At 42.3% G+C, this 25,644-nt stretch overlaps 1 protein-coding gene across 1 annotated transcript in view; it reads left to right on the plus strand.

Annotated features, from left to right (window-relative positions):
* The window catches only part of RAD51B (RAD51 paralog B), a 259,728-nt gene that overhangs the window by 126,086 nt on the left and 107,998 nt on the right, over positions 1-25,644 (plus strand). The window contains exon 4 of the mRNA XM_069207689.1: positions 10,984-11,100. Coding sequence (XP_069063790.1) covers positions 10,984-11,100 — 117 coding nt within the window. The remainder of the gene's footprint in view (positions 1-10,983; positions 11,101-25,644) is intronic.

The raw sequence follows: 25,644 nt of genomic DNA on the forward strand, positions 1-25,644 counted from the left end.
TCTTCAAGTAACTCGATATTGGTAGTGAGTGTAATGACCCTGCTTGTGTACTGCTAGTGAAGGAAATGTCCGCACTTTTTATTTTCTTCACACTTTTAACCAGAAAATAAGTTATAAAAATAACCTCGCTTTGCATGCTCTAGCCCGCACAGCCGGCAGAAAGTTGTTCCTGATGGTCGAGGGGCAAGTTTACGATTACTTATGGGTTCGGTAACAGGACATCTACTTGGTGACCGATGTACTCCCTCCGTGCAGCTTCTTTTAAAGTAATGATGCCGTGTGATATATGATGTCAACAATGAACCTAATGATGCCAGATGTAATTTGTGCGATCATAAGCAGTGTATAGGGCAGTTATGGTTGCCTAGTTCCCAATAACTGAACCAGTTTTCTCGTTTTTACATTTTGGGTTATAACTATAGTATACCATTCAAGCAAAGTCATGCAAGAGACTTTTTTTCAATTTGTTTTTTTAAACCTATATTTTGTGACTTCAGTAAATAATATTTTTTTGCTAATGGCGTGCACCATTTAAATAATCTACTTGAAACGTGATCAATAAAGTTGGTCTGCGCTCAGAGCCCAGTTTTGTTAGCTTGTTCAGCTGTGGTATACATTCATTCACTAGTTTTCCTGTAGTTCAAATTAAAGGTGCGGGTATAACATGGGCGAGAAAAGGCCAGACGTCCACGGGTTAAAAAGCTAAAAAAGAAAGGATCCATGTAATTTGCTGTTCCGAGGGGACGTTTTGCCTTCTGTCATTTTGTGACGTCCTAGACCTAATTAAAGTGTGTTGTCTTCTCTTTGTTCTGGGGAAATATATTTGGGGCTTCTGGGGACCAAGTGGACAGCTGGAAGATTCCTTGAGAGGTGGATGTAGTAGTTACCGCTTATTAGCTTTGAGAATGATATGAACAATCTCTGTCCTAACCTTTTGGCAGCTGTCTGAGATTCAGCAGCCAATCAGCTGCTAGATAAAAGTAAGCACAGCCAATGGGAGACAGCTTGGTTAGGTATCTAGCATTTCCTTCTCTGTTACAATTGCTTGTAGGTATGGGTGTCGGCAAGTGTACTGAAGCAGGACTGAGTTATTGTGATGCTACTGCCAGGCTGCAGTCCTTGGCTGGATCTCTCTGCAGACCACAGGAGAGCCACCTCTGATATCAATCTTCTTCCAAAGATTGTGTGCATCAGGTGTCAACCTAACCACCTTGTCACTGTAATGTCAGTTACCTTATAAAAGCGGAAGAGACGTTGTCACCTTTTAAGATCTGTGTTTTTGCCAGAAGTTATTTTTTTTCTCTCCAGTTTCCTTGAGGCCAGTGTGTCCCTGCACTCGTGTTGTGCATCCCTCATGTGTTGTGGCATACTCAGCAGGTCTAGCGGTACTTGACAAGTGACCAGTCCACTCACCTCTCCTGGCTCACTCAGCGCCCACTTGCAAAGTTCCAAAGCAGAGGCTCAGTCAGCCTCTCTGCAAGGATTTCAAAATATCACTAACAAATGCTAAGAGGTGTGCGGTCCCTGCCATCACCCTTCATTCAAGCTCACACTTCGTTCCAGCGGAGCCCAGACTGTGGGTGTAGGGGTTAGAACTATCTATTTCAGATAGGGACGGCTCCTCCGTTAGGGTGGAGGAGCATCGCCCCTCCACCAGTAGCTGCAAAATCTTTTCCAGAAAACGATAATAAACTGAGTTTATCGTTTTCTGGTAAAGGGGCTGGGCCACGGAGGTGACGAGCAGTGAGGGGGAGTTCACAGCACTCCCCCTCACTGTGCATGTATGTTTGGCCTGCCGTCTCAGGCCGGCCAAACACACATGCGCAGTAGGCTCTCTCCAGCCCAGCAACACAGTTGCTGGGCTGGAGAGAGCCTGCACAGGCTCTCGGTCTGCTTGGGAGAGCCCTGGCAGGGACTCCCAGCCAATCCGGACGCAGCATTGAGCATCGACAGGTTGAACGGCAGGGCAGGCTGGGAGCCTGTACCTGCAGCCTGGAGCGACGAGGGAAAGAGTAGTGGCACAGCGGCAACAGAGGAGGTAAGGTTTCATTTTTTTTTTTTTTTTCATGAACCCCTTCACTGCCAGACCTTTAACCCCTCAGGTGCTAGGTCTTTTTTTGACTATTGGGGCAGTTTGCACTTAAGCCCTCATAATGTTTTGTCCACATAATCTGTCCACGCCAAATTTGCCTCCTTTTTTTCCAACATCCTAACGATTCTAGAGGTGCCAAGAGTTTGTGGGTTCCCCTGGAGGAGACCAAGAAATTAGCCAAAATACAGTGAAAATTTCGTTTAAAAAAAATTAATGGGGAAAAAGGGCTGCAGAAGAAAGCTTGTGTTTTTTTGCCCGAAAAACTGCATCAACAAAGGGTTTGTGGTGCTAGAATCACCATCTTCCCAGCTTTCAGGAACAGGCAGACTTGAATCAGAAAACCACATTTTTCAACACAATTTGGCATTTTACTGGGACATACCCCATTTTACTATTGTTTTGTGCTTTCAGCCTCTTTCTAGTTAGTGACAGAAATGGGTGTGAAACCAATGCTGGATCCCAGACAGCTAAACATTTCTGAAAAGTAAAAATTCTGAATTCAGCAAGGGGTCATTTGTGTAGATCCTACAAGGTTTTTGTTACAGAAAATAACAGCTGGAATAAAAACAATATTGAAATTGAGGTGAAAAAAACAGCCATTTCACTCCACATTTTACTCTAACTTTTTCCTGTGATGTCAGATTTTCCAAAGCAATATACTGTTTTGTCTGCTGGACTCTTCTGGTTGCGGGGATAAATAGGGCCTGTAGGTTCATCAAGAACCCTAGGTACCCAGAGCCAATAAATGAGCTGCATCTTGCAATGGGTTTTCATTGTATACTGGGTATACAGCAGTTCATTGGATGAAATATAAAGAGTGAAAAATAGGTATCAAGGAAACCTTGTGTATTTACAAAATGGGCACAAGATAAGGTGTTGAGAAGCAGTGTTAGTTCCACATTCTGAATTCTGGGGTCCCCATACTAGCATGTGAATTACAGGGCATTTAAAAAACAGATGCCATTTTTACACACTGTCTTACATTTGGAAGGAAAAAATGTAGAGAAAGACGAGGGCCAATAATACTCATTCTCTATTCTGTGTTCCCCCAAGTCTCCCGATAAAAATGGTACCTCACATGTGTGGTTAGGCCTAATGCCCGCAACAGGAAATGCAACATGGACACATCACATTTTTACATTGAAATCTGATGTGTTTTTTGCATAGTGCCTAGCTGTGGATTTCGCCTCTAGCTCAGCCGGCATCTATGGAAACCCAGCAGACCTATACATTTTTGAAAACTAGACAAGGGGAACACAGAATGGGGTGACTTGTGTGGCTGTCACCAGGTTCTGTTACCCAGAATCCTTTGCAAACCTCAAAATTCGGCCAAAAAAAACACTTTTTCCTCACATTTCGGTGATGGAAAGTTTTGGAATCTGAGGGGAGCCACAAACTTCCTTCTACCCATTGTTCCCCCAGGTCTCCCGATAAAAACGGTACCTCACTTGTGTGGGTAGGCCCAGTGCCCGCATTGGGAAATGCCCCCAAACACATCCTGGACACATCACATTTTTCCAAAGAAAACTGACCTGTGTTTTGCAAAGTGCCTAGCTGTGGATTTTGGCCTGTAGCTCAGCCGGCACATAGGGAAACCTACCAAACCTGTGCATTTTTGAAAACTAGACACCTAGGGGAATGAATCTAGAATGGGGTGACTTGTGGGGCTCTCACCAGGTTCTATTACTCAGAATCCTTTGCAAACCTCAGTGTGGCAAATAAAACACTTTTCCCTCACATTTTGGTGATGGAAAGTTCTGGAATCTGAGGGGAGCCATAAACTTCCTTCTACCCAGCGTTTCCCCAAGTCTCCCGATAAAATGGTACCTCACTTGTGTGGGTAGGCCTGGTGCCTGCAACAGGAAATGCCCCAAAAACACTACGTGGACACAACAAAGTTATCAAATAAAAAACTACTTTTTTGTGGTGGGAGGGCACCTACATTTTTGGTTCTAGGCTCAGCATCCATCTAGGGAAATCTACCAAACCCAGACATTTCTGAAAACTAGACACCGGAGGTAGTCCAGGGAGGTGTGACATGTGTGGATCCTTCAGTGTTTTCCTAACCAAAATTCTCCGCAAACATCAAATTTAGCTAAAAAAATAACATTTTCCCCACATTTCTGTATGGGATCACCGCACCAGCACAAATTTCCTACCCCCCGACATTCCCCTCAGTCTCCCGATAAAAATGATACCTCAGTTGTGTAGGTAGGCCAAGTGCCTATGACAGGGAAGAGCCAAAAACATGTTGAGTGGGAACCAAAGTGGGTCCAAAAGGGCAGTTTGGGAGGAAAAAAATGTTTTTATGCCGACAAGTGGGGCAGAATTTCTATCGGTATAGATGCAACAATGCTGGTTAGTAGGGATTTTGTGGATTCCTGCAGATTCTGGAAGGTTCCGTCACAACAATGTGGGAAAAATGTGTGATTTCAAGCAAAGTTGGAGGTTTGCAGGGCACTGTGGATAAGAATATGGTGCAGGAGTATGTGAAGCACATCACCATACCACCCTGGACTCACCCAGATGTTTAGTTTTAAGATGTGTCTAGGTCTCGTAGATTTTTCTACATGGCAGCGACCCAAAGTCCAAAAAGTGCAGCCCTTACCATTCCAAGTGGGACGATTTTGAGAGTTCGACAAGCTCTCATGGCCCAAATGTAAAACCAAAATAATCAAATGTCCTCTTGCTTGTTGTTGGGATAAGATCTTTTTGTGTGCGGGGGGAGAGCTGAAAGACTGTTACCCCCATTAGTTGGGGTGGGGGCATAACCATCCCTATACTGGTTGGTAGCCATTACACCACTATTTTTATTTTATTTTTAAATTCCCTGGCATTTCGTTTCCTTTTTGGCCCAACGGGGAGTGGATTTGGGGTAATTGCCCCACCTGCCCACCAGTGGGGAGAACAACTTTGTCCCCATTTATTTGGGGTGGGGGTATAGCCATGTCCTCACCCTCGTTTAAAAAAATAATAATAATAATAATCTTCCCTGATGTCTGGTGGGACTTACAAAAATAGGCCGATCTGCCCCCATGGGGGGCAGAAATGGCCTAAAATAAATGTGCCCCCCAGGGGAGCGACCCTTGCCTAAGGGGTCACACCCCATCTCTAAAGAAAAAAATATATATTTATACATCCCTGGTGCCTAGTGGCTTCTGCCCCCCCCACCCCCGGGAGCAGATCGGCCTAATTCCTAATTAAAATAGGCCAATCTGGCCTCATTAATAATTAACCCCCAGGGGAACGACCCTTGCTCAAGGGGTCGCTCCTCTTCATTGTTTGTTTAAAAAAAAAAAAAACCCTGGTGTCTAGTGGCTTCTGCCCCCCCTGGGGCAGATTGGCCTAATTAAAACAGGTTGATCTGACCCCAGGGGGGAAGAATAGGACTAATAAAAAAAAAGCCCCCCTTTGGGGAGTGGCCCTTGCCAAAAGGACTGCTTCCCTTATACATAAATAAACATAAACACAAAATCCCTGGTGTCTAGTGGGCATGTCTTCAGCCCGATCGCTTCTCGATCGGGCTGCAGAAATGCTCAGACTGACATGAAAGGAAAGGAAAGGTCTTTCCTTTAATGTCCTCTGCCTGCCCCCACGCCCTGATCGGAAGAGAAATGCTTTACATTTGCAGCGTGCGATCGCTGGAGGCGATCACACGCTTACGTCATCAGATGTGACTGGTGGGGGGAAGGTTTGGGGTGGGGGTGGAAGGGGAAGTGATATTCCTTCCATTCCTGCCCAGGCAAGGGGGGCAGGGGGAGCTCAGGGGGACGAGGGGGTAAGAGCGCTAGCACTTCCCCCGTGGGCCAGGTCCAGGACAAAACGGTTACGTCCTCGGCACCCGAACGGTGCAGCCGAGGATGTAACAGTTACGTCCTTGGCACCCAAAGGGTTCAAAGTCTGACCCCCACCAATCCCCCACTAATCCCCCACCGGTTCGGCACACCTGCCCTGGCCCTTCAGAGGGCAGCGAGCCGTGACTGATTTCAGAGTCTTGCTGTGTTATGACAAACCTAAACCACTATACTTTATTTTTCTTGCCACAGACTGATGATGTAAGACTTATACAAACAACTCAAAGTGAAAAAGCAGAGAAACACAAAATTTATGTATCAATATTTAAACAATATGCTACTTAGTGGATTTAAAGCCTGATGAATCTCATCTTTTTGATCACATGATGGCATGTGCACTGGGTGCTTTTTAGGTCAGGACTAAGGACTGTTTTAGATGTCTTGCTTTCCACATGTTTTTTCAAAAAGTGTCATAAAAACAAATAAAAATATAGAGGCTCTCGGTCAATTCTCTTCCTCCATTGGTCTCTTCAAATGGCAGTCAAATAATGCTCCCTCGCACCACAGCACAAAATATAGGCCAATTTATCTACCCACTTGAGCCACTGGATACTTTCACTTTGAGTGGCAGCTTTTTCCCATAGTATATATATGTATGTGTGCAGCACGTTCTGCGTCTTAGTACTCCTGGAATGTAATGAATTATTCACAACAAAGCTGACTTGTTTCAACCTCTGTCTTTGTCGAAGCAAACATTCACTGTGGGTACACGCCCTTTACCCTTCAAAGAACGTAATCACATCATAAACACAATAAACAGACTACATAACATAACTAAGTCACCTATATTAAAATGACATTCTGTTCAAAACACATCACTAGTAATTTCATGATCCTGCTTAAAAGGCAAGTTTCATCCAAAATATCAGCATCATGATAAAATATATATATATACAAAATGCCTGATGTTCTTAAGCTGGTGCCCCAAACATCGCATCCCAATTCACAGGCCATCCCATAATGGAATCATGTCAAATCGTAACGCGCTTGAATAAAAAGGAAATTAATAAATACACGTTTCATTGCTGTCAATGCCAATTCACAGACCGTCCCATAATGGAATCGTATCATATCGTAATATGCTTTAAAAAGGAAATCAATATATACACCAGGGGTGGCTCCTCCATAAGGGCGGAGGAGCATTGCTCCCCGCCAGCAGCTGCAAAACCTTTCAAAGAAAAGGATAATAAACTGTTTTTATTATCCTTTTCTTTGACAGGGGTGGGGCCACCGGGGTGACGTGCACTGAGGGGGAGTGCACAGAACTCCCCCTCATTGCGCATGTAGCGGGGTCGTCCAAACATACATGTGCAGTAGGCTCTCAAGCCCAGCAAGAGAGCCTGCACAGGCTCCCAGCTCTGAGCAACCTCAGGATTGGCGCAGGGCAGGCTGGAAGCCTGTGCCTGGAGTGACGACATGGGAGAGAGGAGCATCGCGCAGCGGAGAAGGTAAGTGTTTTTTTTTCTTTTGTTAATTTTTCTTTAATAAATTTTAATAATGTATTAATGCCACCCCCTCGTGTGCCAACCCCACCCTTCAGGAATCCCCGCAAGCCGCTACTGATATACACATTTCATTCCTGCCAGTGGCTGTGTCAGAGCCAAGTTGCTAGAGATACACACAATAACACGGAAAAAAAATTCCGTGCTTGTCAGAAATATAGCAGACATCAAATCAATATATAAACATTCCTTTCGACCGCCATATAGAAGCCAAGTGGCTTATCAAGTAAAGGTCATAAAATGGTAAGATACCTCCACAAAAATATGTACGATAACACGGAAGACAATTCCCTGCTTGACAGAAATATAGCAAACAGCAGATACACTTGATTCCATTGTAGTGATGGTGTTCTGATCTTTCACAAGGTGCACATTCACACACAAAGTAATTCCCCCTTGAGTGCAGTGGCTTAGTATATCGATGTGTGCTTTTTGAGGCAAAAGTATTTTTGCTTTTAGACATTTTCTTTACTTTGCGAGTACACAGCAGCTCTTGCATAAAATAAAAAAAAGCTATGCAAAAACATGACAAAAAGTGCAAGCGCGCCTGGTCCTTAGTAAGTAAACTTACAAGGGGATGTGTATAGGTCGATGAACCTTTTGGATCGCATGGAGTATCCTAGTCATGCATTGACTATCGGAGACAACAATAATCAGCATAAACTACCATTAATGAACATCTTCTCATGAATAACCACAACTCGGTGAAGAGTTAAACAATTTTTATTTCCCTATTGATTACAAATCTAAATCATTCATTACATTAATCTTTATTCAATCAACTCAAAGATTAAATCGTTAATGCAAAACATCATAACATAATTTGAAGAAAACCATATGCGTAAATGTACCTACATATGCCAAATAATATCATCATTAATAGCAGAGTTCAGCAATTAGCTCGTCAGTCATTTGTCACTGTCAACGTCACCCTTAACAGCCTACCTAACCATGATTAGCATCATCATGTGGGTCTTCATGCAAAACAATTTAGAGAAAAACATAAAATTGGAAAAACGATCTATCTAAGTGAGAATTCTATAATTAGCGCAATTGGTATCTAGAAGAAAAGGCACAAATTGTCAGTCACATTTTCATAGCTACATATCCAAGATGGATCAGCAATGTTAGACCTGACAGCCTTAGGGTGGACACTGTTTTTGCTAGTTTTTAGACTGCGCACTTTACCACTGCTAACCAGTGCTAAAGTGCATATGCTCTCTCCCTTTAAACATGGTAACATTGGATCATACCCAATTGGACTATTTAATTTACTTATAAGTCCCTAGTAGAAGGCACTATATGTGCCCGGGGCTTGTAGATTAAATGCTACTAGTGGGCCTGCAGCACTGATTGTGCCACCCACTTAAGTAGCCCCTTAACTCCCTTGTCTCAGGTCTGCCATTGCAAGGCCTGTGTGTGCAGTTTCACTGCCAATTCTACTTGGCATTTAAAAGTACTTGCCAAGCCTAAAACTCCCCTTTTTCTACATATAAGTCACCCCTAAGGTGTACCCTAGGTAACCCCTAGGGCAGGGTGCTGTGTGGGTAAAAGGCAGGACATGTACCTGTGTAGTCTACATGTCCTGGTAGTGTAAAACTCCTAAATTCGTTTTTACACTACTGTAAGGCCTGCTCCCTTCATAGGCTAACAGTGGGGCTGCCCTCATACATTGTTGGAGTGGTAGCTGCTGATCTGAAAGGAGTAGGAAGGTCATATTTAGTATGGCCAGAATGGTAATACAAAATCCTGCTGACTGGTGAAGTTGGATTTAATATTACTATTTTAGAAATGCCACATTTAGAAAGTGAGCATTTCTTTGCACTTAAATCTTTCTGTGCCTTACAATCCACGTCTGGCTGGGTTTAGTAGACAGCTCCTTGTGCATTCACTCAGACACACCTCAAACACAGGGTACTCAGCGTCACTTGCATACATCTGCATTTTGAATGGGTCTACCTGGACTGGGAGGGTGGAGGGCCTGCTCTCACACAAAGGACTGCCACACCCCCTACTGGGACCCTGGCAGACAGGATTGAACTGAAAGGGGACCTGGTGCACTTCTATGCCACTCTTTGAAGTCTCCCCCCACTTCAAAGGTTCCCTGGCTGTGGTGAAGAAGTGCTCTCCAAGGGCTTGGATAGAGCTTGCCTCCTGTTCCCTGAAGTCTCAGGACCAAAAAGACTTCTCTTTTGCAACTGGACTCCTTGTGCGGCGAAAATAGGTTGATGTCACTGGTTTTTGTTTCTAATGACATCATGCTTCTGGTGGGGTACTATTACTTAAATCTACTTAAACCTACATCTATGTGTGGACCCCCATTCACTGTTACAGTGACTGATAATAGAAATAGATGTTAAGCATTACCCACAAATATTTTTCATTTAAAATTGAAACCCTAGGGGGAATATGTCTGGTTCAAAGGGATCTCGGCAGATCCTGTTTGCTAGGTTTATTATTAAACTTTTAGAAGGTAATGGAATTATTTTACTGTTGACCATCTTGAAAAAGATATAGATGTTGTCCTAGCTTGTGCATTTTAAACATTACCTAGACATCTTCACCCAAAATTTAACCTTTGCCTCAAAATGTTCCTTACATGTCATTACAACAAACCTTGTTACATAACATCAACACCCCATTTAACTGTGTTTTGAAGTTGATGCCCAAAAGATAGGTCTAAGACTTCTGCAATGTAAACGGCTATCCCAAGTTCTAGGATTCCTCGAGTTAGATTTTTGCAACCAAACATTAACATGTGAACAGTTTTGTAACTGCTGCCATGTGCATGGAACACTGATACATGAACATGTTAAATGTATTTTAAATGTAATTGTATAAAATAGTTTTGTTGTTGATTATGTTAATTATTCACAGAATATTGTGTCATTTTTTGTGACTTTACTTGTGTCTGGCAGTACAGAATATAATTCACTGTGTGGAAATCACAACAGTGCATCCCAAACGTGGCAGTCTATCCACAGTTTAGACCAAATCCTGAGTAAGACAAAATGCAACACCAATGCGTTTGATCACTCTTGGGCGTTGTGAACGAGGCTGGCATTTCCACCTGGAGACCAAATATGGAACCACAAATCTGAAGAAATTTCTTGGGCTAACACTTCAAAGCTAAAAGGCCATAACTCTTAGATTAATTTCTGTCGCTTATTAGGTTGTCTGTATCTCCACAGGAGGTAACCAACCCAAGGCATTCCCAGAGGTTAGAACCTTTGGCTCAAGCATGTCCATCAAATGTCTGTTCAGTTTCTAGAAGAGGACTTTTCGTTGAAAATGAAGTGTTGAGGAGAATTAGAAGGATTTAATAGCAAGTCCCCATGAAAACAAGCCCCCCAGTGGTGAATGAGATTGGTAGGGGTCTTGCATGAGTACAGACAAAGTGTAATCACCGGCAAGTCCATTGAAGTTTAAAAAGTTTAGAGCTAGGGCAGAACGACACTGCATCAAATACCGTTTGAAGACCACGAGGTTTGTCTACTTGAAAGGCTACACCAATAATGTTCATCTTTCCATTTAGGCATATGAAATGAACACTACAAGAGCCTCAAACCCATATTCAGCATTTCTATCCACAAATCTTGATCTGCTGGATAAAGTGCTTCGTGGAGGAGTGACCTGTGGAACACTTACAGAGGTAAAGTTTGATATTTGTGTGTCAATTTGTCTTCCATAAGTGATTTGATTGGTGATTTATGCTTTTTGTGGAGGCTCTGTATGAAATTAACAATGAAACACCCAAGCACTCCCAGAGCCAGGTCATTTAGGTAATAGTTGCATTGTTTTTAATATTCGGAACTGAATTCAGTGTAACTTGAAGCCGTCCAAACTGTTGAACAAAGTTTAAGACGACATGCACACACATGTGAATTGACCATAGAAATTTAGCAATATGGCGTGTCAAGAAATAAGGAGTGATAGAGAATTTTTGTGTATGCATTATTTGTATAGCGCTAACCAGCCTTAAAAGCTGCATTTGGAGGACCCAACTTCTTCAGCTTAACTCTCCAAGAAACCATCATGTTTTCCTATATGAGCATTGCCTTCTCTTTTATTAAATATATCTGGAAGCCACCAGTCACAGAATATAACAAGCATTTGCAATGCAACGGGTCTCGCATTTGCTCGAGTTAGAGCTTCTAGCGTTGTAAACTCCTAACTGGACTTTTCTTTCCACATAAATTGAAAATTAAAAGTAAAACAGTTTAAATATCCGCGAGCCGATTCACAGCGCCACAGCCAGCATGAGCATCAGCGTGAGGAGAAACACAAAGGGAAAAAAGTTTGCTCACAGTCAAACTTATCTGCAAAAGTGCAATTAGCCATGTAACAGGGGAGATAGCTAAGGCGGTAACAAAACCTCCCCAAGGAGGGACAAACCTAAGCCATTTACCAATGTCATCAAAGGATTTTTTAAGGGCAAGCCCACCAACGAGTGGTAGAGATGGGCGTCATGTGGGTGTTGTCAAAAGCCCAGATACATACCAACACGTCGGAAAAGCAGTGCTTGCGCGCTGCTATGCTGGACCTAAAAAAAAAAAATGGAAAGGAGGCAAACAGATGTGCTACAGAAGGAGTAGGTATTTTCTAATATAGTGTCCTTACTGGAAAAAAATCAGAAATCTTTACTGTGCCAGGGAATAACACTGGTTTTAAATAGTGCCTTAGTAAAAAAAAGAACTTTATTTTGCTATCCATGTAAGGATCTATTTTATTTTTTACCAGATATTGAAGCAATTGCCATCATGTACAAGGATATTTCCGAAACACATCTGAGTGTTGCTTATATTTTCCAGCGTGTTCCAACCAATTTTATTAGGGTCCTTTTAATATATATCAGTTTGCTGTAAATAATACGACATTCGTACTTGCTGCTCAATATGTTAGGCGTATGCTTAGTATGCTAGAACGTCACGGGTGATTACTGATGCTCAAAAAAAGGCAAAACCCACTCGTTTTACCTGAAGGAGGTTAAATGTGCCAAGGGCCTGCACTATTCGTCAGGTTTCTAGGATTGGTGAAAGGTATTTACTTGCCCCGAGGTCACTGAACTGACGGGATCTCAGATCATAGGGCCAAGTGATTAACAGTTGCCACCAGCATGTAGATCTCACAGTGCTATGCACATATGCATAAGGTATTGGTCTGTATAGCACATGCTGGAATATAGGACATTGTCATGCCAGTTGCCATGATGACTTCTGCCACATTCTTCCTGTAGGTAAAGCACCACTGATATCCCCACTGCTCCCTAATTTGTAAAACATATTGACCACGCCAGTATACTATTTTGTCCCCGGATGTAAAACCCTATTGCCACTCCTCCACTAAGCTAAGTTTGCATTGTCCATTCCGGTTTCTACATTGCTTCTGGGATGCAGAACACCTCTCAAATGTCGGTAACTATACTGTCCCAAGTACGTGAAGCACACTGCTAATATCACTTCCCACTCAAAACTAACGAGTAAGTTGCCGTTTCAAGCTAGAAAACATATTTCCTTTAAGTATGTAAAACATACATTGCTAATGTCAGTTTTCACTCTGCCCCAGTATTTTAAACATTTTTATAATATCATTTCAACATCACGCCAGCATTTAACGTTCTATTCCCATGTTAGTAGCCAAACTGACCCCAGTAACACAAAGCACACATTGCTCATGCCAGTTTCAACATTGTCACGATATGCAAAGAACCGTTAAATCCAAGTATTCAACCAGTCCAAACAATGTAAATAATGCACTGCTCGTGGCGGTTTCTACATTGCCCCAGCTTGTAAAAGAAACGTGCATGTCAGTTTCTATATGCAACCCACCCGCACAGTCTTCCACACTCAACTGGTTCACCATCTGGCCTAGACGTGTAAATACTCTTCTGGGAGCATGAGGGGCGGTGACACCTTGCTTGCGGAAGAATGGGGCCCAGATGGCCATTCACCTCCAAGTAACTGTCGCAAATCCACCAGGTTTTGTGCTGTTGAAACTCCATTTGCAAGCGTTCCCTAGCTGCCATTCACCAGTGCACTACAGTACAGTGCACAGCTACGCATGAGCTGTACAGCCAGCAACACCACCTCATAAGCATCCTATAGTGCACGCTGCGTCCTTTCCCGTGTCTCTAATAGATTCACAGCCTTAGTGAGGCTTGGAAAGCTGGGGCTATACCGCAGCACGGACCTAGGCAGCCTAAAACATCTAGAACTCTGACAGCATAGGTCAGGCTATTCTGGAAATTGACAGCGCTGCCGCCAGCAAGCATATCGAAGTTGTCCTTTGATACAATAAGTTTCTGCCCTTGGACAAGCTCCGATTACTCAAAAGAAAATAGACGAGTCTGTGAAGTTGTAATTTTGCCAGTGAAATTGGGCAGGATACTGAACATTCACTCTTCAGAGTTGCAAATTTCACCAAACTTTTCCCTGTACTGTTTTCCGGCTGAAAGAGTAACTTCAAGCAAAATCAATTTCTTTTGGTGTGCAAAGGCTCCCTCTACAAGTAGGCACTGATGGATTTTTCTTCTGCAAAAATGTATTTCTAGAGGATTTGTTTACCACTTTAATTACAAATTTGCAAACTTAAGGTTTATGAAATATGTGGAATGTTAAAAAATAAAACTTTATGAATTTTAGGCAAACAACGTTATAGATCAGCACAACCATTCAACATACATTAGCCTTATGGAGAATAGTAGGGCTCTCGTTCCAGGACATGTGCAATATCAGTTAGTAGTTGCACATCAGTTAACTATCTACAGTGCTTCGTGGAATATTTCTGGGTGAGCAATGAATGGGCCATTCTGATTTTCAGACGTTAGAATTGTTGTTAACAAGTAATTAGCGTTGTAAACTCCTAACCGGACTTTTCTTGCCACATAAACTGGAAATGAAAAGATAAGCAGTTTCACATAAGCGAGCCGACGGCCGCGAAGGAAACCTACAAAAGGAAACAGAAGTTCACTTGCAGTGACGGCCGATGTCCTGCAAAGGCAAGACTACTGCCCAGCGAGATCGCACTGCCTGTGAAATGAAGAAAAAAGGTAGTCCAGAAACCACACGGAAAACATGGAGCCTCATATGTTTTCAGCAGTTGGTTGGTGCGCTCGAGGAGGGCTAAACACCGGGAAAGGCATGACGTATGCATACCTTTCACTAATCAAGTCAAGCGAATTTTAAAAGGCAAGCCCACAAGCCAACCAAACTGATGGGTGTGGTTTAAAGCCCGTAGAGAGATAACCGGGACAGAGGGCTTTGCGCGCTCGACCCTAAAAAGCACACCCTAGTTTCCTTGCATATGGGTTAGCTGGTGCGGGGTTGCATTATAATTTTAGAATATAGAAAGCTAAAAGAAAGCACATGTTTTTCTTGATGTGGCATGGGGTCAGGGCCAGTTGTAGGCCTGTGCAGCTGGTCCTAGCGCTCAGCTCTGCGGGCTCTGTGCTTCGAAATAACTCATGTTTAAAATCACCTGCTGCTGTTAAGTAATTGACGACTATAGAGTTGTTTTGTGGTCCAACTGTACCTTTTGTCTCAGGGCTACTGAACATATTGTCTTTTAAGCTATGTGTAGTGCTGTGATGTGAATCTGCTTCGTGAAATGACTGTGCAGTGTAACAAATCTTAAGCAATGTACATGATCCAAATGGCACAAAAACATTTTAGTCTTTTAAAAATGACTACGGATACGTGTATTCAAGATGGCCTCAGCCACTTGTGAATCCTTATGGCTGAAATCAATATGTTGACACTTCCTGGCAGCACAAGCACACCCGGAAGTTTGCAAACCTTAACATGACTGCGAGAAAGCAGCAATGCGAGGGTTAATTTGAATAAATCACCTAGATAGGTCACAGTGAAGCTATTGTCATTCACACATTACTTATATAGATGTAGCAGTAACACTGGATATACCACACACCCTTTCCTCGAAGAAGAAGAAGAAGAAAAAAAAAATCAGTGACTTGAGTCATAGATGAAGGCTTTGTGGAAATGAATATTGTGCTCGCATCCATTTCCTGAATAATAAATAAGTGTAATCCAGAAAGTTAGTATTGTATTCTAATGTGCCCAAAGCCAATTCTGTCCCACAAAATATATCCTTTCGTTTGGTACTGTCAGAGATGAGTAGTGCATTCCAAACAGTCCACCTTATTCCAGTTGTATCAGGGTTACCTGAGAAGAGTGGTGGGGAAAGTAGACATGGAAGGGGATGCCCATCCTGCAAGAACCATTAGCTGCCTGGAGTCATCTGCAAGCTTATCCCCACCTTATCTATAGGACTGTCTCCTTTAAACCCTCACGCGTCTTATTCAAACATTACAGGTCTTGCTGTCCGATCCCATTCCACGCTGACATGGTCACCTGTCATACTTTCAAAACCTGGTATGGATGGACACTTAGCCCTACTACTTCAAACCAGCACTGGTCATCCCCAGCTTAATGTACACTCGGGTGCTAGCCTTCGACTGATTCACCTCTGAAGTGCCTGTAAAGTCCCTCTAACCCACTAAGCTTTCAGAGTCTACAATCAACAAAAGATTGTGTTAATCCATGCCCCAGTAGTCTCACAGGTGACAGCCACAATGTCTGGGATCTCCCCCATATACTGTTGTCCATATATTGTGATATATATATTTTGCAATTTTGGGCGTTAAGAACCTTTGTACTTATGTTCGCCTCTTAGCAATACCGTTGAATATGAATTACCCACGCCATAATGTTTAATTGGCTTAACTTATTTTGTTAGGCATCCTGTTTCATTATTGTTATTCTAAATTATAGCACTTTATGGACACTCCCTTAACAAAGTTCTTAGATTTGCCACCTAGTGTCACCGGCAGATTACCATCAAGAGATTATTATAGCCTCTTCAAGCAGAATGGCTCTCAGTTCAAAGAGTTCATTCCAAATCGCTAACCTGGGCCTTGAATCAATGAATCCTGCCACTGTGTTCTCGCTAAAACAGCGTTATACGTACTGTAAATTCATTTCTGATTAATTGAAAGTAACTTCAGTAATGAGCTGTGGTACTGCATTATTGTGTTGGTTGGTGGGTGATGTTACAATTGCACCCATGAAACTAAGCTTAATGTAATGATTGAGATCTAGTTTGTCACTCAAGATTTCCACGTGCAAATCTAAACTAGCGTTTACGACGAATGAGTGATTGTGCGAATGTGAAAATGCACTAATGGTTACTGAGTGATGGGGCAAATCTTAACATGCAGTGAAGGTTAAGGAGTGATTGTGCAACTCCAATAGGCACTATTAATTACTTAGTGATGAGGCAAATCTGAAAATGCATAATCACAGTAACTCTTGGCAATGGTGGTAATTTTTGACATGCAGTATGCACTCCTGGAACTATGACGTACACCAGTGGTGTAGTTCCTTAATAATAAGGTTTCTTCTTCTTAACATATACTATGGTCATTATTGGCATGGCAGTGTCCAGATCTCATGTAGTGCTTGCAGTGGCATGATATTGGAGTTTCTCAGCATATTATTATAACACTAGCATTTTATGTAAAGGATAAAGTACCCACTTCCGTACATTATAAGGAGACTGCAAGTCTCTGAGGAGTTCCTTTATACGTTTATGGAACTCCGAGGTGACTTGCACTATCATCATGTACGCCAGGGGGTACTTCATCTCATATAACTCATCGTCACATGATCACCTTTGATTCAAACCACTTAAAACTTTGGTGCGTAGCTCTTTCATATGAAAGAGTGAGCATGTTTGCTAACATGAAGTATACAAATAAAACCTAGTGCAAAACTAAACACATCAAAAACCTATTAGATATTTGTTGCAAACAAATCTTAGAAACCGTTCAATACAAGTCACTTAAAAAAACGACAGTAACTTGGAACATGTAGAAACATGCAGAAATATTCTAGCTTTGCTCTAAGGAGTGCAAAAAATAAACTCATTCTCTCTGTTTTTCATTGTAAACTGTTAAAATAGAGCAGAAGAAAGAAAATATACATTTTCTGATTATTGCTTTGAACAGCTGCTTTAATTATGCTCTGTCACCTGACCTGACCTGCCTTTCACCGGCTGTGTAACATCAGAACTGGACTATAACCTTAAAATAGTCGAGTTCTGACTTGTCTTTATATTGGGTGACTTGTTTCATCACAAGTCGCAGATTTATGAAGAAATTAGTAGCTGCCATTTATACAGAGATTACAGTGTACCATGTATCAGAACACTATTAATACTGACATCTGAAGCCTACGACTATAGAAATTGCACTAACCTCTCTGCATGGAACCATACACTCTCTCATTAATCCATTGACAAAATCTCAAATTTTTTGGCCGTCCGTTAATGTCCTCAATTGTTCAACTATTGTTTCATATGTCAGCTCGCTCAGCCTATACATATCCATGTCCTTGGTCTTTTACTCATTCATCCATCTCTTCAGTGACGTAGCAAGGATGCCATAGGCCCTAATGCAATTACAGAAAATGCTCCACTCCCTGGCTCTTTCTGGGATAGTAATAACATCCGTGATTGGGGTGCAGAGGGCCCTTCATAGTTATAGGGACTTTTCTACTGCACCTGCTCCACCATCGCATGCAGCTACGCTCACACGCATCTACCCAACACTGACTCAATATCACATTCACGATTCTATATATATATATATATATATATATATATATATATATATATATATATACACACATACACACACACACACAAAACCACTCCCATGCGGAATCGCTTAAGCATATTTGCTTTCTCAATTTTATTTTATTTTTTTAATGGCCATCACCAGTGAACTTTGTTTCCTGAATATCCGACAACAATGTTATGGCTGCTGTTTCTGTTATTAGTTTTAACTAAGTTATGGCGGATTTACATAGATAAGTGTATTCATCTCACTGCCTTCTCGTAAGTGAAAATGTGAGTTCGGTGCCAGTTTCTGAATAAGAGTCCACACACAAAATGTCAGCAAAACTGAAAAGCAAACACTGTGTACACAAAACATCTGTCTGGGTAAACTAAGGCTGTACACTGCCACCATTTGTATAGTGCGGCACTTTATCCAATTAGACTTAAATAAATAAAGGTCTGTGACCGCATGAAACTATTAGAACGAAGCGGGGTTAATGTGTTACTTGTCCAAGATAAGTCATGTTGGCATAGTCCTGCTCCAATAACTTCTGTCCTAATGTTCAGAACCTCTGAAGAGACATTGGGAGCAGCCTCCTGGAGGTTCTTAGGAAAACACACTCCATTTGAAACCACAGCAGTGAGGTGTGGCCTCAAAGAGAGCTGTAGTCAAGTAGGACTTCCAGGCGTTCCGCCTGGCACAGGTTCGGGAAGCGGTCCTATTTCCTTAGACTGGCTAGACTAGAGAATTAGACTTTTACTCATCACTATGTCTTAAGTTTTTTTCTTCATTTAGTTTCAAGTGATTGTCCCCCATCCGGCCATCAATGAAGTGTATTATTTCTTGAAATATTTACTCTGGGGGGGGCATTGCCATCTAGGCAAAGAAGGATCTGGGAGTCGTCCTCAGTTACAGATCAGACGTCCCACATTTACTAGCTATTTTAATAATGGTCTAATATGAACGTTGAATAAGTATGCTGATAATGACGAACCCAGTGGTACCCAACTTTCTTCTCTAATCGCTGCAGCCTGAAATGTGGATAGCCGCACTGGTTGGGATCTATTATCTAGAATTGAGTAAAGCCATTTGTGGACTGTATCAGAGATACCAACATCCTGAGCCGGTTGTATTTTTATAATCTACTGTGTCAAGGGAAGCAAATAAATGGAACAGTAGCCAGGCCGAACTAAGGCTGGCATTGAGATCCGTTCTCTGATCACCAGTGATGGATAAAATCACTGTTGTGATATCTCTGGGGCAAAATCCAGCTTATTGGGTATCCAGGAAACTCGAGTTTTGGATAGGGTTGCTAATTTCTTGAGCTACGTGGACCTCCAAGACTTTGGCACTATCTGGCAGGAGTGGAGTAGGGCGGTAGTCTTGAGTATTTCTTGATTAACACCAGTTTATTTCAACAGGGGGATCACTACGGCTTTTTTTTTTTTTTTTTTTACATTTCCGGGTACTTTAACCATATTCAGGGATGCATTTAGCAATGCTGGTAGGGACCCTCTATTAACGGGGGCTGTCCGCTGCATCACTTGATTGGGACACAGGTCGAGAAGGGAGCCTGATTTAATTTTAGATCTGAGATTCTGTGGAGTCTCCAGATCCAAGGTCTTGAGGTGGCCATCTGCGTCTGGTTTTGTTCTTCCTCAGTCAGGTCATAGGTGGACTCGGGGCTGTTTGCTATTGTGTCTTTAAATAGCTTTATTTTCTGTATGAACTAAGTTTTTAATTCTCAGAACTTTCTTGTGGGGTTTTAATTGTTTGTTTGAATCTATCCAAAGCCGAAAAGTTGTGCAAAATTCTGAACATTTCTTTTTGGTAGTTCTGTACATTACATGTTTTATTTCAATAATGCGTTCTTTTAGACTGGATAATTGGCTTCCTGTGTTCGGTCACACCCTTCTTCAGCAGAGATTTACTCAGCTTGTCATGGTTTTCCCAGCACTATGCTCCGAAGGTCTCAATTGTAACTTTGCCTCTACCATCCAGTTCATTTATGAATCATGCAGACGGTGCTGTCCGTGTAATTGCACGATTACATACCCGGGGCGCACACAATTGTCCTTCTCCATCGAGCCAGTTATGAAAGACGTATTCTGCTTTATCAGGGCTATCACTTAACTGTAGTCTAGCTTCATCTAACACTTCCTGCGTTTTCTTTTTGTTAAACTTATGCAATTTTGATTAACTTTTGCTTCAGGGCTTTGCTTCTGTCCACGGTGGGGCATTATTAAAGCAATATAAATAAGGCAATGATCTGACCAGGCACAAAGTTCAATCGTGCTATTCTCAGTTAAGCAATCAAAAGTTTATACCATGTCAAGTGTGTCTCCTCTACAATGATTAGTGTTGGGCTAACTTTAATTAATTCATTAACTCTATGAACTGGTTGTATTTAGAGCTTACCCTTGTATCATTGGCCCAAAAATTAAAATCCCCTGCTATAATCAATTTAGCTAACCAGTAATGAGCACATTGGCTCATAAAATTGTTTAGGAAAATCACACATATAGTGGATAGGATGCTAACTGAAAAATATAGTAAAGATCATATTTCCTTGGTTCAAATTGAATAAAAACACTTCTGTATAAGCGTTCAGTTAAATTGACAGCTTTGTTATGACATGGGAATGTTTGAAGATAGCCTCAACTTTACCTCATGCTTATTTAAAAGGTGATTCTCAAATTAATATTAATATCACTGCTGGCTCACAGATAAAAGTAGTGGGACAGGCAGATCTGTTCGCCAGATTGCGGATGAATTCTGGTGGCCAGTCTTTTTCAGCCAGCAAGATGTCATAAATAGAATCAACGCAGTTCCAAAAGATAGCGTCAATTATGCGTTCAATGTCCCCTCCTAACTAAATAGTTACTCTGTACACCCTATTGGGTGTGGAGACACTCATGCCTGCAGTCTCAACTTGTAAGAAGTTATCAGTTGCTTTCACCTCCAGATGCTCTTGAAGATCCTGGCAAACTATTGTGACCTCTGCTGCACTATTGAGCAGTGCCAGTGCCCACTTCCTGTTCTTCAGTAAAGCCCTCCTCTTGAGTGGCATGTCAGATTGCAACTGCTGCCACCTTTTTCTTTTTAAATTGGGGTTTTTGTTGGGGAAGTTTCTCTTATTGTTTTTAAACTGAAACTTCAGACGAGCGTTGAGAGTCCTTTCTCGGTTTCACGTACTCAGTTTGCTGCTCTGACCGCCCCCCTCTCTCACTGCGTTTTTCCGGTGAGTCCTGAAAGGAACAAGATTGGCGTGTATCAGTATATTGATATCTGTTGAGGATTTTCATATTATCCCCATTTCTAAGGTTACACTTATATTGTGGTGTCTCCGCGTGCGGAGATTCTCCCCTTTCTTTTTTAGGTGTTTGTTGTTTTTTATCCGAGCATTTTTTTGAACCGTCAGGCGCTTATTTGATAGTATCTTTATTAGATCTGCCTTGAAATTGTGGTTTTATCGGTCTGGCCCCCCAGACTATCTCGACCAATACTGAGTAGGTCTCTGCGATAATCTTTGGTCGCTCACATTCTTGATCCTGTACAGGAACGTCCTGGAGCCGCATGCGCACCGCTAGTGCAACTGCTTCCCCTTTAAGGTTACTTAATATGATTGAGGATACTGTGGCAAAATTGCCCATTAATTGCATCCCCAAATCCAGGCCCGGGGAAGCCCGGTATTCATCTTGAATTTGTTTTAACACCTCCGGAAGGTTGGCAAGTGTTGGTGTACCGTGTGTGGTAGTATAGAGTGTGACAAATACCGTGCCACATGTATTGCAGTTCTCAACTGTGGGAACCATCCCGAATGGCAAGCACATAGTGAGAATTCTATGTTTGTCCTGAGGTCCTATATGGGGAAAAACTGCTTTCAGCGCATTAATTTTTTTGAACTAACCAAAATGGAATTTCCTCCCACATTGTGGGTACTTTACCCATAATCGAATTTACAGTCGCAGGGTTAATGACTGCATGTTGTTGCACTGGGGCAGCATGTTCTGGGTTAGTATTTAATGTCTGCATAACAAACTGTACTAATAGTATGTATATCGTCGTGAGCTCTTTATATAGGAGGCGAACCTCAGCTACCGCTAAGGTTGCTGCATCAGGGTGTGGTGTACATGTGGCCAATAAAGGCCAGGTCGGGCCATTGTTGCTCAGAGGACCTAACCTAGTGTGTAATATTGTATGTGGTAGGGTGCCATCAAGCCAGTTATTATGATCTTGATAAGCTAAAGGTATTTCTAAATATGCTAAGCTCTGTATTGTGCAGGTATGTTTGCAGGTGTGTAGTGGTGAACTGTATTTGTGTTCCCATCTACTGCTGGAAAAGTGACCCTGGAGTAAAACATTTCTCTTCAATAGGCTGGATGAGCCTCAACAACAAATGTAACTGGACCCCCCGCTGGGCCGTTAAGCCGTTCGCCAATAAATGTGCAGTGAGGGGTGGTTGCATATTTACTGAAATTGCTACCCATTGTGGGTTTGCCATTTTAATGGTAGATGTATGTTCAGAGATAAGGACACCAAGTGGGGATTGGTCCTTTTAAGGTTCAAGCTTGAACAACCTACAGCTCAAGATAGATACTACTTATTTAGCTGAGGAGGAAATCCTCAATACCATGGACGTCTCCATATATAGTATCAAGGTGTCTTTAGCCTTAGTTGAGATAGAGATACTCAGAAGGATCCGAATATTAGTGCCTGACCAAACGTTGGCAGCGCCATGTCTCGGAGGTTCCCATTATACTAATGAGGCTACTGGATTTGGGAGACCGGATCACATGGATTGTGGCTACTACATTTTATTCCACACAACATGACGCCTGTCGGCCTAATCCGGGTTCTCCGGCTAGCTAGCAGCGCCTCATCTCTGGCAGAGATGATTGTGGCAACTGGGCACAGGACAAGGAAAACTTCTCAGGGGAATCGTGGTCAATCAGATCCCATCCCTTTCTCTCAGTTACTGAAAGTCTCATACAGGCAAGGACAACAGAGACAGAATATAGTTCAATAAGGATTTATTAAAGTCACTGCATCTAAAATAAAAAGGCATGTATTGCGGTAACCAGGATGATAAAACACAATAAAAGCAAGCATGTGATTAACAGAGCAAAACAAAAGAACAGTCCTACCAGACTGTCAATACTTAGTGCTATATATTTCCTCTACCTACACTGTTTGAGCACAGCGTAATAAGCCTAATCTGCCCTTCGGGTTGCCCCCCCGGGGGGATACATCATCCCACATACCTGAATGAAGAAGCCTGTAGTCTAGAGAGACACTGTCCCCATGTGTATCAGGGGTCCGGCCATCTAAGCAAGTAGCTGCAGCGAAGCAATCGGCAAACAGTCGTCGTCATCTGGCTGGAATCTCCCTCTAACGTGTCTAGGACAATGGGTTGTTTTTATAATAAAACAACTGACATTCTAAGAAATGGTCCCCACGTAGGAGTGTGTTTTCTGTGAATGTTGGAGACACAGCATACTACATTTGTCAGCAACCCTATCTGACTAGCCTTGGAGAAAGTACAAATCGAAATAAATGTTCTACAAGGAATGTGATGCTTTCTTAGGCGAAAGTACGACGAGATAAAATAAAACAGCACCGCAAATGTGGCTATTGCTAGAAAAATAAAGCATTGCTGAATCAAATGTAACTGGATTAAAGTGCACGGCGGCAGGCCTAGTAAGCTAAAACAGTGTGTCTAAAACATGTCTAAAATAGCTATACAACAGTTTTGCACTAGCCTTTTGTGTCCCCAAACAAGCTGGGGCCAAGGCAGGGAGGCAGGAAATTCCAAACATCTTTGGGGAGCTAGAAACCTCCAGACCCTTTTTCTTATTTGAAGTTCACACCAAGTATAAATATTGGAACCTCCGACCCAACTCTTCAGTACACCTCTGGACCTGTGGAAGATTCAGAAGGACTGCTGTGCTGCCCTGCCGCAAGATGGGATTCTACTTTGCTGCACTGGTACTTGGCTGCCCGACTGCCTGAGTGAAAAGGACTGGACCTACACCTTGACCGCCAAGTGATTCCAAGGGCTAGTTGGCTGGCCTCCTGATCAGATCCTCAGGCACATAAAATCACCTTAAACCCAACATCTGGACTGTCTCCTCAGAGTCCTGCCCCTCAAGTGGTGTCACTGTTGCAGGGCCTGCACTTAGTCTCCATTATGGATTTCCTTTTTAACTTGACATTCTTTTCTAGTGGTGACTTATACATGTTGTTCTTTAATGCAAGAGCCACACATATTTATTATTGGTAGGCATTGTTGCCCTGTAGTCTGCACATTTAGTTCAAGAGTTGTACAGTCAAGGCGTGATGCCCTTGTTACATTTTTCTATGCTCGTAGGAAACAACTCATTCACTCTAGACAAAGAGGCTGTTCTGCACCTCTGCCACAGTACAGTCTTGGTACTGTTCTGTTGTTTAAACAGTATCCATGCTAAACTCGGTGAGAGGAGCACTTAATGCTGAGCTTATCGTGGAACCACTGTGCGCTGTGACTGAGATGCAGCCCTGCTGACTCCGACCTCCATCCTGAGAAGGAAGATAGAATGCATACGTAGATGGGTGCATTTGGGAATGCATTGAGACAACTTCCTGACACACAATGCCAAGGCATGGAGGTTAGACCACCCCAACAGGTCTGGCAGAGGGTACTCCCACTGTGCTGTCATTAGTATATAGGTATTAGTGACAGATGGGTGTACCAATATTAAAAATTAACATGGTTAAATTATTTGTATTTTTTACCATTCTAATAATTCTTATACAATGTTGTCTCCTTAATAATTGCAGCTCATGTTTTAATTACAAGAATAAGATCTCCTCAAATGTTTGAAAATGTATTTTCATATCTTTTCTTGTTAATACCTTGGGCATGGAAAAGTAATGATCAAAAGGGTTATATCTGTTTCCGCAAATTCCTTGGGAATCGGAGTGGTCATATTGAAGGTTACCAATAACATCTATTATCCTGATCTAGATATGGTACTGTGAGATAACCTAATAAAACATTTACTGATATTAGAAGATTAAGTCTATATATTGTGACGTTTTTGTTGACATAATACACAATCCTCCTAAACTCATAGGAACCGTATAATACCACCCCGGTCCAGGGTGATTGGAAGTGGGCCTGAAGGTGCTCTGCCAGCTGCACAATACATCCCCAGGGCATGACCTCACATTGGAGCTCACAACTCCTAAGAATTGTCGCTGCGCAACATATCTCTGACATAGGACTTCTAATCACAAGCGTTGGTCAATGGCTTTGAAACAGCCATTGTGCAATGCATCTCTAATGCAGGACCTCCCATGGCAGCCCGCAGCTTCTTCAGAAGCTCTGCTGTGTAATACATTCTTAATCAGGATCTCACATTGCTCCACAACCTGGATTTAAGGTATTTTGTTCAGCAGACCTGACTTGGTCCCTTTATGTGGTCCATGTTCAATTACAGTCAGCACGAACTTGAGATTGTGTTCCTATTCGGCACAACCAGATAACCGAAGTTTGCACTTTGATCTTTTAGGCAATAC

Source organism: Pleurodeles waltl, chromosome 9, assembly GCF_031143425.1.
Source record: "Pleurodeles waltl isolate 20211129_DDA chromosome 9, aPleWal1.hap1.20221129, whole genome shotgun sequence".
NCBI classification, from domain to species: Eukaryota; Metazoa; Chordata; class Amphibia; order Caudata; family Salamandridae; genus Pleurodeles; species Pleurodeles waltl.